We start from the raw sequence: 19,188 nt of genomic DNA, 5'->3' as shown, positions 1-19,188 counted from the left end.
TCTCTCAAAATTCACATTTTCCTTTAGAGACATGCAAGTCATATTAAGTACTTAAGTCTGCAGGCGTGTCTCAACATAATCACTCATGAAATTCCATTTCTCCCCTACAGATAAGATGATTTTATATTTTTCTGGCTCCAGTGCTACAGAAGCATTGTACATATATCAATGCTATTGATTTTATTTTCTTGGAAAATGGTAGACTAAGCTTCTTCCAAGTCAAAATCTTTTATAATGAAGATGAAGAAAAAAAAACAAAAACGAACAAGTTTGGCTGCCATCCCACCTATCAACCAATTTTGCTGTGGATTAACAATCTTGAAGGAAACTTCCAAATCGCTTAGTTAAAAATTCCCTCTTTGATCTCACTTATACGTGGATTCTAAAAAACTGAATAAATGAGAAATGTAAACAGAAATAGTCTCAGAGACACAGAGGAAAAACAGGGTTGTTGATTGGGAGGGGGTGGGGATGAAGGAGAAGGGGAAGGGATGAGACAATACAAATTGGTAACTGCAATATGGCCTCAGGGATAGACAAGACAGTCTGGGGGAATGTAATCAATAATGTTGTAAATATTTTTTAGGGGGCCAGATGGACTCTTGTCTTGTTAGGGAGACCACTTCATAGTCAGTGTAGAGGCCTGAAAACCATACTGTATTTCTGAAGCTGATGTTGAATAATAATGTATGTCAACTATAATTATATATACATATAGTCATGGGACGTGGAGTAGAGAGTGGGAACGGATTCAATGGAATTGTAATAGACAAGCATGATATCGGGGGTCGGAGGGCAGTAGATGGGGGAGGGGGGTTGTTTTCGTGCGAAGGGTGAAAAGGATAACTTGCATTGTTCTGTACGCCTGAAACTAACAATAAAAAAAAAAATTCTCCGTGTTTTTTGAGCTGAGTCAGTGTGGGGGCTTAATGACTGCATCCTTAAGCTGGGCATGTGAGGAGACTGCGCTTCACTCACAGTTACTGACTGTCACAGTAATGTGCTTCTGCCAAAATCCTGATTTAAATCATCTTGACAGGCGGCAGCTCCCAGCCTTAAAGAAGCTCACCTCATGGTCCATATTCAAGACACCATCATATTTGCCTCATAGGTTCTGATTAATTCTACTACAGTACAAAGTTTGGGGATTTCTTTTTCCTATTGATAATTCTGGAAAAATCTTGTACTGTCAAGAACCATTTTCTATAATGAAGACTGTTTTTGGCTGCCTCAAAGGCTGAAATACAACTTCCAAAATTTTAAGCAATAAACTGAATTCAAAACTACAGTTTCTGGGGCCTCATATATCCCCATGCGGTGTAGAGCTCCACTCCACTAATGATAGCCTTGTTCCCAGTGGGCATCAGAACAGGCGGCAGTGGCTGTGTCCTGGACACACCGAGCTGGGAGAGCTGGGCCTTGCCACCAAAACCAAACTCTGCAAAGCCCGAGGCCTCCCTCTTGGTGAGATGTGTCACTCCTCTCCTTGCTGGAAAACCAGGCTGAACAAAGCTTACCTAAGGCCCAAACTTAGAAGATCGTATTGCTTTTAAATATGGAGAGGACTCTGAAAGGGAAAGGAGTCAAGGCCAAGGCCCCAAACAAGCATTTCCAAAGATACTTTCATGACTAAGTTTGTTACCAAATTATATGGTGATTTGGGGGAGAAACTTGAGCTTCAAGCCAGATCAAATATGGCTTACTCCATGCAGTTGTCCCCAATCTCTCCCTCTGGAAAAAAATGCTTCTTCCAAATTCCTACTGCTTTTAAATTTTTTTTTTTGGTCTTTCTCACTTTCTACTTGTACTATAGCTATTTATGTAATTTTCTTATCTCCTGCATTGACTGTTTCTTGAGGGGAGAATCCATGCCTAATTTATCTCTGTGGCCCCAACATCTGATATGAAGAAGAGGTTCAATTTGGGAGAGTGTCCAAAGGGACTGAGAAATGCCTCTTAGCACAGAGGTGAGGAGAGTGAGCTCCCATAGGTCACTCTCAGAACCCCAAGCCCAGTCCTGCCTCACTCTCTGTTCAGTAACTGCCGGAGGCTGTGCACAAGGACGGCTAAGAGCAGAGTCTGGAGCCCACTGGTTTCTGGATGAATTACCCAACCTCTCGATTCCACAATGATCTCATCTGCAACATGGGAATAATATGGTACCTTAATGTGGTACCCACTTTGTCGAGTTGTTGGGAGGATTAAGTGAGTTAATATGAATAAAGCAATTGAACAGTACCTGGCACATAGTAAGCAGTCAGTTATTATTATTTGTATTCACTGCTTCTCTATGGCTATGATTGCCAACATTTTAAAATCATGCACACCATAGTAAAATATTTTGAGCATATACTTTCAATAAATGTATATTAATGTACTTGTAAAATATATAGACATACAATTCTTTAAATATATAGTATGTCTTGTAAAGCACATGCTGACGTAAGAAACGCCCAAATCTGTAGAGAATTTTTTTGAGCCAAACTGATGACATGCCAGGAAGCAAGATCTCAAATGTTCCAGAGAATGAGTTTTGCAGTTTCTTTTATACATGTGGAATTAAGGAGGGAATGTAAGGAAGATTATATGAAGATGGGAGAAAGCAAAGATAGAGGATAGACAACAAGATTATGTGCTCCCCTGAGAGTGGCCATGCCGTCCAGGGGTCTGGAAGAAGGATTACTTCTGGTATTTCAAAAGCATGTTAACCTAGATGCACAAGAACAACGGGCAGGGCTGGCTTCAAGCCTCGCACTGAAGAAGTTACAGGCCTGGGGTGTGACTACCCACCATGACCTGCCCAGTTAGGAACCTGCGATCAGATCACCCTGTGAGCTTACTTTTGGTCAGATTTATTACAGAACCCCTTTTTTATCCACACATATAAAAACAGAAATAAGATATACAAGAATAAAAAGGAATCTTAGGTAGATGTTCTAATATTTTCTTGCCATACTGAAACAGAATGTCTTATTCATTTGCCAAAATAAATGTTTTCTCTGGAGATACCTACACAACAGTACACCTTTGGTTGTCAGTAAACCTGGATGACTTAATGGCTGCACAGACCCCGGGGTGTTTGATAAAAACAGCGGATAGCTTTTATAATGTAAAATGTGACAAGTGCATACATGTAATATAAAGATATCAAATGTGGGGAAATTAAAGAACAGAAAGGGTAAGCAGTGAAAGGGAATGTATATTGAAAAGAACACCAGGAAAAAAAAACACAACAAAATATCTTTGATTAATTTGTAATTAGGATTTGTTGGGAAAAAAAATCCAGAACTGTTTCAGGCTTTAGAATTTATCTCTAAAATAAAAACTTGCCAGGGTTGGACTACCCAAAGGTCAATTAGGTATTTTTCTGTGGCCTGTAGCATAACCACACTTTTTCCATTTTTCTAAGGTAAGCAAACACAACAACAACAACAACAAAATGAAAAAAAACAACAACAACAAAAGCCAACTGGCTGTCCAGTGGCCCAATAACCTAGGACTCCTTAAGAGCCTCTGCGGAACAAGAAGTGCCTGGAAATGACTTAGGCCATATTAACCAGCCTGAAAGAGTTGACAGGTTTCTATATGCACAGCCATCCACCCCTGTTCTCTTTTTCATTCTTTGCCAAGATAGTGGCAACTCAGAACCTTTACACTAAGGACAAAGTCACATCGTCCTCTATGACCTCTTCCATTTAAGGATGTCTAGGAAATAACGAGTTCCTGAACCATTGGTGCTGCTTTGCTCTCCCAATTGGGGGCATATGGAAAGAGACATGCTATAATCAAGGGAGGCTACCGGTCTAGCAGAAAAGCAAAGGGCCTGGAATCTGAACTTGTGTCTGTGACCCTGAGCAAGTTACTCAACCACAAGTTTCCTCATCTAAAGAGGAAAGTGAAAACAACTGCCTCTTTATCTCACAAGCTTATTGGAAGTTGGAAAGAAAATACTCCAAAAACACTTGGCCGACATAACACCCTGTACAAATGCTGGCTTTTGTCAGCAGTGCAGACAGAGAGACACTGGAACAATCCCACCTGCTGTGTAAAACCTTAGACCACCACCTTACCACCTTCAACATGCTCAAGGCTTTGGGATGAGTAAAAGTCATGCACAAAATTTAACTGGAAGTTGAAAAAGAGGGTTATTAGAAGTCATACATGGAGAACTCACAGCTCCTGGGAGACATACCACAGCAACTCGGAAGGCGCGATGAGCAAAGTCCAGGTACATTGCAAAAGATAAAAAAACAGTGGCCACTTAGGTTTAAGGAGCAAAAGAATCATAAACCCATACTCTTATAGGAAAGTTGGATTCTGAGGTTTATTGTTCCTGGCTTTTTATTTTTGCCTTCAGACAATCTGACAGGTTTTGCTTAACTCTTGGCAAGTTTCATCTTACATAGGATAAACCAATGTTCCTTAAAGGTTGGGAGAGGCCTCCAAAGGATTATCTTCCTTTTAACACATTCTCTTAACAGTTCTTCTGTATGGCTGTTGAACATGAACATAACAGATGTGCACATTCCTTTAGTCAGTCCATGAGTGATTCAGTTGTCCGAGAATGGTTCTCCCCAGCAGGAGTGGGAAAGCAGCCAGGATGGGCGTGGGGCGTTCTCAGGGTCAGCTATTTATTAGCCAAGAAAACATGGTACCCATGACTCCAGTGTTCCTCGGAACCTTACAGACTGTGGGAAAATGACAAGCTGTCAAATCCCACATCCTTTGAAGTCTAGCAAATTGCTAATCCTATTGAATTACCTCTACAGTTAGAAATACACTGGTGTGAGGAACAACAGAATACTGAATTTATTTGTTTTGCTGACAGCCTTTGAAGAGAAAATAATGCCTGGTATCTTGGTAGGAGTTGCCCTGTGACTCTCAGTTGATTCCAGGTAACTTAGGTCTCTTTGAGTATGTTGTTCTATTATAAATTCTAGAAGACCATTCTTGAAATGATTAGCCATGAAGAACAGATTTCTGCAACAAAGATTTTCCTCGTTCCAGATTTTGTGGGAGTTGCTCTTTCCATAAGATATCATACACACTCTTCTTAATTCTACCAGAGGAATTCATTAATTCTCTCTCCCAAGACCCTGTACAATTATTATGAAACTGGGACCTTCTGGTATCTCCATCACAGACAGTTTAGTCAATTATTTCCTAATAGTAACCTGGAGTATTGGGTAAGGTAAAGAATTTTCCTGAGCAGTATTGCCAAGCGATACAAAGTGTCCAGACATCTGGATGTCTCGTTTCCCCCTACAGAAGATTTCAGAGCTTCCGCTGCCCCAAAGGCCAAGAATTAAGGCCATTTGGAAAGAGATCCTACATTTGTTGCTTCCCATGGAACCCATAAATATAACTATCCCTGGAGAAGAGGTGGAGTTATTGAAATCTCATGCTTTGACAATTCTTAAATGATTTAATCTTGAAAACCAAATAGAAATCAATGTTGGTTTAAAAAAAAATTGTTGCTACATGGAGTCAACACATCTAATCCATCTTTGGTATTATAAGTCGGTATGTATCAAAGGCCTCTAAAATCAAATTTGTTAAGCACTAGGGGGGTGGAATCTATCAACTCATGAGAATGATTGATGAGAATCTTGCATAAAAAACATAACTAGTCAGAAAGTTGGGTGATTCAAAGTAAGGGTTTTCAGATCAAAAAAGAGTCCCTGGAGAGTAATTTCGTTTTTGCTGTTCAGGCAAGAATGAATCCAATATGAATGTTGGGCAAGACATATGAGTCTGACAATTAAGTTCATGAACTTGTTGCAATGATGTTGCTAACATTTTTTTGATATCATATTATTCATTATGAATTTGTACCAAATGGACAAACAGTTAACCAAGTTTACTATTTGGAAATGCTAAAAAGGCTGCATGAAAAAGTTAGACGACCTGAACTTTTCGCCAACAATTCATGGCTCTTGCATCATGACAATACACCAGCTCACATGGCACTGTCTGTGAGGGAATTTTTAGCCAGCAAACAAATAACTGTATTGGAACACCCTCCCTACTCACGTGATCTGATCCCCCAATGACTTCTTTCTTTACCCAAAGATAAAGGAAATATTGAAAGGAAGACATTTTGATGACATTTACGACATCAAGGGTAATATGACGACAGCTCTGATAGCCATTCCAGAAAAAGAGTTCCAAAATTGCTTTGAAGGGTGAACTAGACACTGGTATTGGTGCATGGCTTCCCAAGGGGAGTATTTCAAAGGTGACCATAATGATATTCAGCAATGAGGTATGTAGCACTTTTTCTAGGATGAGTTTACAAACTTAATTGTCAGTCCTTGTAAATCCAACTCTTCTTCTATTCTAGAGAGAAATGTCCAGGACAGGCTGGCCATAGGCCATTCTTGGGGAGGAGGACTCAGATATACTGTTGCTGAATGAAGTGGGTACTCCTAGACATTTCTGACCTGAGCATCCATGCACATGCTCTAACACTAGTTAGAAGGGTTTCAGTTCTCTAGCACAGGTAGTCTAGGGTACAAGACTGAGATCCCCGAACCCTCAGTTCCCATTTGTACTCAGTCTGGAGCAGACACACATCTATGGAACCACCTGACTTACTGAACAATTCTGGGTCAGGCTGAAAGCCAGTGAACAGCAATGGATCTTGCTCTGCTATTCTCCCAACTATGAAGTAGTTCATGATTTGTCTCCCACGGCCACCCTTCCTGGTCACTTATTCCTTGATGCCTCTTCTCTACTTCCTATTTGCAAATCAAGGTAAATCTGTTTCTAAACTAAAGATCAAATAGAAAGCGAAATCAAAAGTTTGCAACCTAAGGGAATGGATTAAAACATACTGAAGGTTAAAGGAGAAAAAGAAGTTGTTATCTCAAGTATCCAAGCACTTAAGGCAAGATTGAAAGTCTCAAAAAACAGGAGACCCTAAGAAAATAATGAGGGAAGTGGAGGTTCTAGCATCTCTACTGCTGCTTATACTGCACAAACAAAAGTTGTCAGATACCTCTATGATCAGAGAACATGACATTAACCTATAAGGCTACAACTAAAATTCATCAATGGTACTATTTGCAAGATATCAGTAAACCAGGTTGTGATGGATATAAACCTCAAGCTAGACAGAAAAGACATAAGACGCCTCATTTCTTTTATGTAGTTATAAATACTACCCACTGCATTCTGGTTGCAGAGCTTTAAGAAACAGATATCCATATCTGTTAGAGATACTTTTTTCAGAATAAAAGATATGAGTAGGCCATGTTTGGGTTTGAAGAACGATGACAATTATCTAGGTATGAGTCTTCCCCTTCTCCAAAAACCATAAAATCCACAGAGAGAACAAATAATACTACACAGGACCCATACATTCATCATTACTAGGAGACAGAGAACACTACAACCTTTAAATTACGTGTAAGTAGGGTAAAAACAAATTCCAACAGAGCTCCCCTAGCCTGCGTGCAGCCACCACAAGCTTATGGATAGAGAGAATTGGAGACAGGATGCTTAAAAGACTCTATCATAAGGGTAGAGGGGAAAAGAGAGCTTAGAAGAAGCACAGACAAAATCACTCACAAGAAGAGAAAGTGCAACAATAAATGTTGAATAGGACTTGATAGTTCGTAGCCTTGGTTATGTGACGTGGCTATGGAAAAGGGCTTGAAAATGAGGGTACCACAGACTCTCAGGCAGCCCAGTTGGAGTGTGGAGATCATCATTAACCATGGCTTCACCCTCTTCTCTGTCCAAACTATCAAATTTCATGCATTTTGCTACCCTAAAATTTCTCCAGTCGATTCCCTTCTCTCCAGCCTCACTGTTACAGCCCATGTTCAAGCTGACATCGTCTCTCCTATGGACTATAACAAAAACCTCTTAACTTATATTCCTACTTTTAATCTAGATAACTATCCTCTCTCCCCTCAGCCCTTTAATCTAACTTCCACATTTCTTATAAAGTGAGTTTCCAGTACAGAAGGTTTTCCTGGCTGGATTAAGTACCTCAGTTGACTCTATAGCTTCCTTTATTACAGTATAATGGCTAGAATTGACATTCTGGAATTAGACCCTAGCTCATGTGCTTGCTTCATGACTTGAGACAAGATTCTTAATCTCTTTGAACCTCAGTTTTCTTCTCTTAAAATGGAATTAAAGGTATTACCTTGTAGGTAATTAATACATGGGAAATACTCAGAACAGTGCCTGGCACATAGCAGGTGCTAAATTAACGTTAGTTAACAATCACCACATGGTATTGTATTTTTCTGTTTATAAGCCTGCGTATCCCACTAGACCTAGACTCATCATTAAAAAAAATTCTTTTATAATGATTTCTGTTTCCAAAAAAAAAAAGCCACACATTATCTTAGCTCTACTACATAGAAAGCTCAGTCCAAAAGTTTTCAGTTTAACCACTTAGCAAGATGCCACATTTTCACAAAATTAAATTATCTGAATGAGACAGTTTGAATATTGTCTTAAATGAGGCATGGAGTTACTCACTTAAATTGAACTTAATCATCTGTGTTTTTTCCAACTTGATGAATTCAGATAATATCCTAGTGTTGTACTAAGGAAGCTTAAGAAATCTTTTGAACGGATATGACCAAAGCACCTGAACTTTGGGTCAGCCACAGGCCCCATCTCTATGAGCACAGTCAACCCACCATGCTGTACAGCACAGAGAGCTCAAAGAGCAGAAGCTCATGACAGCCAAAGTGCAATGCTTACCCACAATGGCAGCCTACCTGCCCTGCTCTCTGCTCTTGGGTCCTGAGCCCTCCAGTTCCTGTCTCTCTGTTCTTGGGCCTGGAAGGCCCACTCAGAGACTACTTTACATTTGTCATCCCTTTTGGATGCTATTGACTCAGCCAGCATCCATGGATACAAAAGTAATGTTCTAGACTTCCAGTTTTGGGTCTGTAGTGAGAGTTTGGAACTTATCACTTCCATCTTCAAAATAAGAAAAAAGCTGAGAAAACTGAAAATCCTCAAGTTTTCTTTGATCTGTCTGATAACTGAGCTCAGAGAGCAAACCACCACCCCAAAAACTGGAGAGACAGGCAAAAACAGAGAATCAGGGTTTACTAGGAGCAGGAGCCTTCAGGCAAAGCCAGTTTTAGTAGGAACATTTAAAAGGTAATTGGCTAACTGCTGGAGACTGAGAGTAGATTAGCTTGAAAAAAATTCTTGGTGGGTCCCTATACTTTTGTGAGTTTTACCTCCAGGAGGCCCAGCAAGTTCTCAGGGTAAATATCAAAGAAAAAATCCCCTCATGGTTCCTGCAAAGGGAGGGAGAAAGTACCACTTTGAAATACCTCCAGAGAACTGCTTCTCATTATGAAGACCTGTCCTCAAGGGAAACTATTTTACCAGAGCCTGACCAACATGGGTTTTATGAGAACTATTGATAGTTCGAGAAGAGGTAAGGGAAATAGCCAGCTCCAGCCCCGTCAAATCTTCCTGTCTTACCTAAGTGTTGCAGGAGGTGAGGAGAGGGGTGAAGAAGTATTTGTAAAGATCACAGTCCTGAGGCACAGGTCCATTAAAAGACTGAGACCTAATCATATGACTAAGGAATGTGTCCCCTCCCGCATACCTTACCACCACACAAATAGGGTTTCTGTATAATAGCACCTTAACAAAAAGATTAGAAATCATACACAATGGAATTAAACTAGACCACAATGGAATTAAACTAGAAGGCTGTAACAAAGATAGCTAGAAAATCCTAAGATATTTAAAGAGTAAACAAAACACTTCTAAATAACACATGGGTCAAAGAAGTTTCAAGAAAAATTTAAAAATATTTTTAACAGACAATAAAAAATCAAAATTTATGTGATGCAATGACAAGAGTGCTTAGAGGGAAATTTAGAACACTGAGTGCATATATTATAAAAGAAGAAAAATCTAAAATCAATAACTAAAGCTTCCTCCTTAGGAAACTAGCAAAAGAAGAGCACATTAAATCCAAAGTAAGAAAAAAAAACAAAAGAAAGAAAAAAATAAACAAAAACTAGAGTAGAAATCAATGAAATTGAAAGTAGGAAAAACAATAGAGAAAATCAACTAACCCAAGCTGTTTATTTGAAAACATCAATAAAATTGATAATCTTCTAGCCAGGCTAGCTGAGAGGGAAAAAGTAAAGAAGAGAAGATACAAATTACTACACTAATATCATAAATGAAAGGGGGGTCATCACCACTGATCCCATAGACATTAAAAGGGTAATAAAGGAATACTATAAGCAAGTTTATGCCCATGAATATGATCACCTAGATGAAGTGGACTAATTTGTTGAAAGAAACAATCTATCAAAACTCACACAAGAAGAAATAAATCATCTAAATAGGTCTACTAAAAAATTAAATCAACAGTTAATAACCTAAAATGTAAAGCACCAGGCCCAGATGGCTTCATTTGTGTATTCTACCAAACATTTAAGAGAGAAAAGATGCCAGTTTGCTACAATCTGTTCCAGAAAATAGAGGTAGAGGGAACCCTTCCTAACTCATTTTATGAGGCCAGTATTACCCTAATATCAAAACCACATGTAGACACCAAGAAAGGAAAATTACCATGAGAGACCATTATCTCTCTGAACATAGATGCAAAATATTAGCAAATCGAATCCAACAATATATAAAAAGAATAATACACCACAGCCAAGTGGGATTTATTTCAAGTATGCAAGACCATTTCAAAATTTGAAAATCAATCAGTCTAATCCATCATATCAATAGGCTTAAGAAAAAAATATATGATCATATCAATAGATACAGAATTGCATTTGACAAAATCCAACACCCATTCATGATAAAAACTCTCAGCAAACTGGGAATGTAGGGGAACTTCCTCAACTTGATTAAGAATGTTTACAAAAATGCCTACAGCTAATATTATATTTAATGGCGAGAAACTAGGTGTTTTCCCCTAAGATAGGGAGCATGGCAAGGATGTCCTCCCTCACCACCCCTATGTAACATCATATTCGAAGTCCTAACTAATGCAATACAACAAAAAAAAGAAATAAAAAGTATACAGATTCGGAAGAAAAAAATAAAACTGCTTTTGCTTACAGATGTTACGATCATTATGTAGAAAATCCCAGAGAAACAACAACAAAAAAGCAAAACACCAATTTGTGGAACTAATAAGCAATTATAGCAAAGTTGCAGGATGAAAAATTAATATACAAAAAAGAATCTTTCACCTGCCAATTTTGGCCCTGGAGATTCTCTTCCTTGAAGATTTGACCAGTCTCATGCATACATGGGTGGGAGTTGAGAGGGCTTAAACACAGAGGCCTGCATTTGTGGCATACTAGCATGATGCATATGGTTGTGAAATTGTAACAGAAGTAGATATGGACTCAGGCTGAATAAAGGTGAAAAACACTCCTAGCTGGGGCTTAGGGCACATGAAAGTTTCCGTAAGCAAATAGCATTAATTAAGTGCCTAAGTGGGTATATCAATATTCTAAGTGTTATACTAAATTAACTAGGATGTTGGAAAATATGTTTAATATTGCAGTCCCAGTGAATAACAATGATCCATTTTCTTTTTACTTGGTTTCTATTATACTATTTTCAGGAATAACAGCAATTAATATTTATGTAGTGTTATAGAATTTTTAAGTGTTCTTACATACATTTATTTGGTTAATTACAATTTAGGTGCTTCTAAAGAATTCTTTGGCTCATTCATTGGAGCAAAACTTAGTAAATTATTTCTTCCAAGAGCATATTCCAAACTATTTCCTTACCATTAGGAGCAGCTTGGCTATTGAAATTATCTGTTTTCTGACTGTGTTTAACTAAGTGAAATATATTTTTACATTTTTAAATGGTTTGGAAAAAAGTCAAAAGAAGAATAATATTTTATGTCATGTGAAAATTATATGAAATTCAAATGTTATTGTTTATAAAGTTTTATTGGAATACAGCCACTCTCATTTGTTTACAGACTGTCTATGGCTGGTTTTTACTCTACAGTAGCAAAATTCCATAGTTGTGACAAAACCCGTATGGCCTACAAAGCCTAAAATGTAAACTCTCTTGCCCTGGTAGAAAAACTTGACAGAAAGTTTACAAAAAACCTGCCCCTTGCTCTAGAGTACTACCTCCTGTCTGCCTCACTGTCACAGCTACTGCAGGAGCAATACATTCTGATGCTAAGTGAATTGCTTAAAATTAATTGCCTATGTAAGGAGCAGAATCAGGATAAAAATTAGAACTTTTGATAGCTAGGCTCACATTCCCAATGTTATATCATTGCTTTTGGTATCAGAGAGCTAATCCATACATTTCCATCAGAAAAGAGCCTGATCATTTACATGTATATTTAATTTTCAAAATTAAAGTATAAACAAAAAGATAATTCTTTAAGAGACTAATTTTTATTATTTGTCTTGAATATTGACCACAATTTATATTTGTTCTTAGCCTAGAAATATATAATTTTATAATATCTTTATATACAAATTGGGTGTAATGAATATACAGACACATTGACATATGTGTGTAATCTAACATACACTAAGATGTGTATGTATATTTAATTTAAACACATGTACTAGACATATAGGTAGACATTACATATATTTACATGTAAACATGTACCTATGCTAAAACTTGTACACATTTAATTTGCACACATACACTACATATGGGTAGACACTGATATACATATTTACATGTAAACACACATAGGTCTGACAATTAAGTTCATGAACTTGTTGCAAAGATGTTGCTAACCTTTTTTTGATATCAGAGGGATTATTCATTATGAATTTGTACCAACTAGACAAACAGTTAATCAAGTTTACTATTTGGAAGTGCTAAAAAGGCTGCATGGAAAAGTTAGACGACCTGAACTTTTCACCAACAATTCATGGCTCTTGCATCACGACAATGCACCAGCTCACACAGCACTGTCTGTGATGGAGTTTTTTAGCCAGTAAACAAATAACTGTATTGGAACACCCTCCCTACTCACCTGATCTGGACCCCAATGACTTCTTTCTTTACCCAAAGATAAAGGAAATATTGAAAGAAAGACATTTTGATGGCATTCAGGTAATACGACGACAGCTCTGATGGCCATTCCAGAAAAAAAGATCCAAATTGTTTTGAAGGGTGGACTAGGCACTGGCATAGGTTCACAGCTTCCCAAAGGGAGTACTTGAAAGGTGACTGTAGTGATATTCAGCAATGAAATATGTAGCACTTTTTCTAGGATGAGTTTGTGAACTTAATTGTCTGACCTAGTATATGCACATTTTCCACTCCATACACACATGGGTAGGTCCTTGTGGGTCACAGCTAAACTTGATTTTCCTCTCTCTAATACCGTTTCTTAACTAACAACCTCAACCTATCAACACTGAAATAATACAAAACATTTTTTTGTTTAGCTGCAAGGTTCATTCACAAATAACCTGAATAAAAAAAAGATGCACATTCATAGGTATGGATATTATATTAATGAATTATAGCATATTTCATTCCCACAAAAGGGAATGAGAAATACAGATTAAGGGAGTATGGAAAGCAACCAGAGTATATAATTGGATTTATTCCATTGGTTCTATCCAAACAACTTAAGACAGAACTTCCAGCTTATCTGTATTGTAATATCCCAATTAAGCCAATTCTTTTGCCAAACTTGACAGTCTGTTATTTAATTAAGTTCATAAAGTGCTCAAGGAAAAGGTTTCTTAAAAAATGCTAAATTATGATTGTATCAAAAATGTTTTCCAAAATGTGTGTCTTTCAAGAGCACTCAATAATTTTAGTTTAACATGATCACTGAATGTCTAATGTTCTCAGAAAAAACCTAAAGTTGAAGTAATTAAAACCATACCCTAAAAAGTCAATACTGAGACACCAGACACTCAATCTGTATGTGTTGTGGTTTCCAGTAAAACACTAAAATGAGGTAATTTTTTATTCTTATTATGCTCATGACTCTTGCAAAATATAACCAGGGTAAAAATATTTACTTCCTCATTTTTCTCATTAAATCATTCTGTAGAATATGTTTTCAATGTCTTCTGCTTTAAAGAGAATCTCCTATGTACCTTTTACAAGTAACAAGAAACAGAATTCCTGATAAATTGTGGATAATCTAAACATCTCAATTTAATTACCTTATTTTACTCCCCTCCCCTCTCTTTTGTATATCCAGATAAGGAACTGCAGAACTGACTTATGTGTCACTTTCTCCTCCCCCCGCGTTGTCTCATTTCTTTTGGGACTTAATAACTGGGCTGAAGGAGGCACAGAGGAGAAATTACCACATGTCCAGAAGTATGAACCTTGGAACCTTGCAAGGGATAAAAGTGGATAAAAAACACAAAACACACACACACACACACACACACACACACACACACACACACACACACACACACTCTCTCTCTCTCCAAAAGCAAGAAAAAGGGTGATGATGAGAGAAATATTTCTGGGTGAACTTGAATAGAACATCGAATCTTGTGCAACTGATAAATAATTCTCTATTCCCATGCTCCCATATTCCCCCTTTATTATTTTCTCTTTTAGATTATTGGAAACAAATACACACCAATTTTTTTTTAAACTACATTATTTAAAGCTACGCCAAACTCAGCCATCTGATCATATAGTTAGCATGTTGTCAATCAACCATGTAGAACAGCAGTTCTCCATTTCTACTCTTCATTTCCATAGAACTGTAGTTAGATTAGTTTGTTGAGTGGGTACAGGACTGGACTAGTCATTTAAGCCCTCTGGGCCTTAATTTCTTCACCTGTAAAATTAGGCAATTGGTTTAGATAGCTCTATGATTCTCTCAGGTCCAGAACTCTAGAATTTTATGCTCAGGTCCAGAGCACCATTTGACTTGGCACCCTCCATAGCTCACCAGTTTATATAATATTTTAACACTCTCTTATTAGTCATGCTAGAACTTCTTGTCAAGTCCATTTCAAATTCACAGAAGACAACTTCAAGTTGCCATGCTCTGTGGACTTCTCAGCTATCACTTCTGTTATTTTTCCACTTGTGGGATCAATCATTTTACCTCAGTAAGAGAGTTTCTTTTTTATTAAAAAAATTTTTTTTCCTAGTTTAGGCCAAGATTTTCATAAGTGGCAGGGGTTTTGAACACTCAGGACACTTTATATGGAGCTTCCAAAGTGTTTAACAGTTTCCACATTCCTAGGTTATTGGTTCCCTTTCAGAATGTTACCTTCCGTTATTTACTAATAGGCAACCAGATTTTATCCTATTTGGGTCTTTGGAAAAGTCATGATGCATATTTGCAACAGATGGCACTAGTTCATTTTTGAAAGTACTAGAGTCATTCACATCTATGTTATTGCTATGTCATTTGACAGCTGACAGTTCTAGCTTAAGTCTGAAAAAAATTGAGCGATTTGGTTGAGTTTTGGAGATTTTACAACAAGTTGAAGATGGAAGATCAAACTGTGCATTTTTGCCATATTTTACTGTTTTACTTCCATAAAGGGAAGAACACACATCAAGCTTGTGAAAAGTTGCATAAAGTTTATGGTAACAATGCTCTACAAGAAAGTCAGTGCCAACGATGGCTCATGAAATTCTGTGCTGATGATTTTGATCTCAACGATGCTCCTCCAAGGTCGATGACAATAAAATAAAGGCATTAATCATCAAACCCACGTTACACAACACCAGAGATTGCAGAAACATTGAACATCTATCATTCAAGCATTCACGGCCACCTGAAGAAGCTGAGATACATAAGCAAGCTCGATATTTGGGTTCCACATGAACTCAAAGAAATTCATTTGATGGTGCATATAAACATCTGCAATATGCTCATTAAGTGTGAGGAAAACAATCTTTTTTTGAAGCGACCGATAACTGGTGATGAGAAGTGGATTGTTTACAACAATGTGGTGCACAAACGATGTTGGGCCTAATGTGATGATTCGCCTCAAACAACATCGAAAGCAAACTTTCATCAGAGGAAGGTTATGCTCTCAGTGTGGTGGGATTTTAAAGGTGTCATGTTTTTCAAGCTCCTACCAAAGGAACCAAACAATCAACTTGAATGTGTACTGTCAGCAATTGGACAGTTTGAAAGAATCCATCATCTAGAAATGTCCAGAGCTTGTTAATTGTAAGAGTTGTGTTCCATTGCAACAATGCGAGACCACATACAAGTTTGATCACCCGTCAAAAATTATTGGAGCTTTGATGGGATGTGTTGCCACATCCACCATACTCGTCTGTCCTTGCACTGTCAGACTACCACTTGTTTCGCTCTCTTCAAAACTCCTTGCATGGTATAACGTTCATTTCAGATGAGGCTGTAAATCAGCACCTTGTTCAGTGTTTCTCAAATAAAGACAGGTCCTTCTATGAATGAGGAATTATGAAGCTCACTGAAAGATGGCAAAAGGTTATCGAACAAAACAGGCAATATATCATTGATTGATCTTTGTTCTTTATATAAATAAATGACCTTTGAAAAACATAGACAAAATATGTCATGACTTTTCTGAAGACCCAATAGTTCAGTACAGGTATGACACATGATTCTGTTTTTTCTTCTCTTAGCAGCACACTGAGATGCCTAATGTTGTGCTGCAGCCTGTTCACAATAGCTATGATGACTTCCTTCCCATCCCTCCAGGCCAGGTCTAGGAAATTTACCTTTCTCCCAAATTCTTAAAGTATCAAATTGAACACACAGTCATTTCTCCTATTCAATTACCTATCTCTCGCTTTCCATTCTGGTAAAGTGTGCTACTCATTGTGTTTGAGTAACTTAAGTTCCTAATTGTTAAGTACCTCGTATATTTTTCAAACTTTCCCAATTTTCATGGTTAGATTGTATAACATTTCTATCTCCAGACATCATCTTCATGTGCATTTCACCATTCTCCAAGTAAAATGTCTACCTATGTCTATTTATCCTATGAGCCTGACACTGGAAAGGCAGAGAGTAGACAGGAAAATGAGAATACAAATCCTCTCAGTCACTTTAGGCTGCAGAGACCTGACTAAAGACCAGGAGTTGATTTTGTCTCAACCAAGATCACATACGTGTTTTTCTTTATGCAATTTGTGCTTCATTTTCAATCTAAATTATTTAACAGAATGACTTAATTATCTTACCTGAATTCCAAAATTGGTGATTTTATAACACTCGGATAGACAAAGTTCCTTTAATTTTTTATGTCTGGAAAGTATCGTCAGTCCCTAAAAATATTTAATATAAAGATTATTTTATGATTGTAATTAAGTTAGAAGGTATATTTCCAATAAGACAAGAGCCATTATGTAAACTAAAAAAATTTAGCTCCTTACATTTCTTTACACTTAACAAATCATAAAATCACTTTGTTTAGGCAATATCATTAAATAAAAAATTCAGGTTGTCTTTATCTAATGTTTTACAAAAAGTGTCACAGAATCCCAGAGCTTAAAAACTCATCTTGCCACCTGTTCCCAGGTAAATGTTATCTGAATCAATATAAACAAATCTAAAAGACCTCTAAACTTACAACTTTATTTTGAATACACTTCATGTGGCTAATGAATCTATTTGACAACAAATTCTCATTTATGCCTAACCTAAAAATCTAAAAATCTTTAGCTCATTTTTTATTTTTAATTGCCTGAAAAGAGAGGGAACAAATCTTTATATAAAGGCCAGTGAACAGATAAACATTCATCAATAGCTCAGTGCTTTTTCAGTGTAAAAGCTTTGTTTCTTTTTGTTTTTTTAAAAAAGATTTTTCTTTTTATTTAAAAATTAGATTGCCCATTTCAGCTTTTAAATTTAAAAACATTTTTTATTTGAGTATAGTTGGTATACAATATTATATTAGTTTCAGGTGTACAATACATATATACCTTACAATATGATCACAACACTAAGTCTAGTGATCATCTGTCACTATGTAAATTTATCACAATATTATTGACTATATTCTCCTTCACCTTTTTCACCCATCCCCACATGCTCCTCTCCTCTGGCAACCATCAGTTTGATCTCTATTTCTATGAGTCTATTTTTGTTTTGTCTGTTCATTTGTTTTGTTTTTTTAGATTTCACGTATAAGTGAGATCATATGGTATTTGTCTTTCTCTGCCTGACTTAGTTCACTTAGCATAATACTTTCTAGGTCCATCCATGTTGTCACAAATGGCAAAATTTCATTATTTTTAATGTTGCATAATATTCCATTATATATACCACATTTTTATTCATTCATTTATCGATGGACATTTAGGTTACTTCCAAATCTTGGCTATTGCAAATAGTGCTGCAGTGAACATTGGGGTGCATATATCTTTTCAAATCAGTGTTTTCATTTTCTTCAGATAAATACCCAAAAGTAGGATTGTTGGGTCATATGGTAGTTCTATTTTTAATTCTTTGAGGAATCTCCTTACTGTGTTCCATAGCGGCTGCACCAATTTGCAATCCCACCAGCAGTGCACAGGGTTTCCCTTTCCTCCACATCCTCGCCAACACTTGTTATTTGTTGACTTTTTGATAATAGCCATTTTGACTGATGTCAGGTAGTATCTCACTGTGGTTTTGTTTTGCTGTCCCATTTCTCAGTACTTTGCCCTCTAAACTGACTTAACATTCAGATAATGAACTGACTAATATGAGTATGCCTTGTAGATGCCAGCCTCCTGTTTGCATTCAGGACCACATTGCTTTTATAACTCCATAAGACATGCTTTCTAAATCAGTTGGACAAGAACAGTTTCTTGTTATCCTATGGTCCCAGAGCTGGCTAGAAAGGAAAAATACCAAAAATGGTATATAAATTTCTCCTTTTAAATTTTTATTTGCAGGACTAGTTTACATTTTATTGATCTTAAACACAACATTTGGACCATAATTGAAAATGATTATGCAAATACTATATCTTGGTTTTTGTTGTTGTTGTTGTTTTGCTGATGCACATATTATGCCCTTTCATTTAAAAAAAAAATCCAGATCAAAGAAAAAAGTGCTTTAAAGACTTTTTAATTGAAGCCACTGTTTAAACAGCAATTTCTAATTTCATTTAATGGTTTTGTACACCACCCAAAAATAAAATACTCTGTTCCTTCTTTTAACTTTATTGCAAATGTGGGTTCTTTTGTTAAGAACACATTATGTTTTCTGCCTTCTTGTTTCAAAACAAAGAATGACCA

The 19,188-nt window shown here is 36.9% G+C and overlaps 2 protein-coding genes across 3 annotated transcripts in view; one reads left to right on the top strand and one right to left on the bottom strand.

Moving 5' to 3' along the window:
• FAM185A (family with sequence similarity 185 member A) overlaps window positions 1–409 on the top strand; it is a 74,711-nt gene extending 74,302 nt beyond the window's left edge. The window contains exon 9 of the mRNA XM_019655125.1: window positions 111–409. Coding sequence (XP_019510670.1) covers window positions 111–119 — 9 coding nt within the window. The 3' untranslated portion in view covers window positions 120–409. The remainder of the gene's footprint in view (window positions 1–110) is intronic.
• The window catches only part of FBXL13 (F-box and leucine rich repeat protein 13), a 226,515-nt gene that overhangs the window by 16,543 nt on the left and 190,784 nt on the right, over window positions 1–19,188 (bottom strand). Inside the window, exon 18 of one of the 2 annotated variants that reach the window (XM_019655130.1) lies at window positions 17,146–17,229. The exons of the other annotated variant lie outside the window; for it this stretch is intronic. Coding sequence (XP_019510675.1) covers window positions 17,146–17,229 — 84 coding nt within the window. The remainder of the gene's footprint in view (window positions 1–17,145; window positions 17,230–19,188) is intronic. 2 annotated transcript variants of the gene reach the window in all.

The sequence above is a fragment of the Hipposideros armiger genome, unplaced genomic scaffold (assembly GCF_001890085.2).
Source record: "Hipposideros armiger isolate ML-2016 unplaced genomic scaffold, ASM189008v1 scaffold_236, whole genome shotgun sequence".
NCBI lineage: Eukaryota > Metazoa > Chordata > Mammalia > Chiroptera > Hipposideridae > Hipposideros > Hipposideros armiger.
The sequence above is the reverse complement of the archived record's forward strand: the minus strand, read 5'-3'. Positions and strand labels throughout refer to the sequence as shown.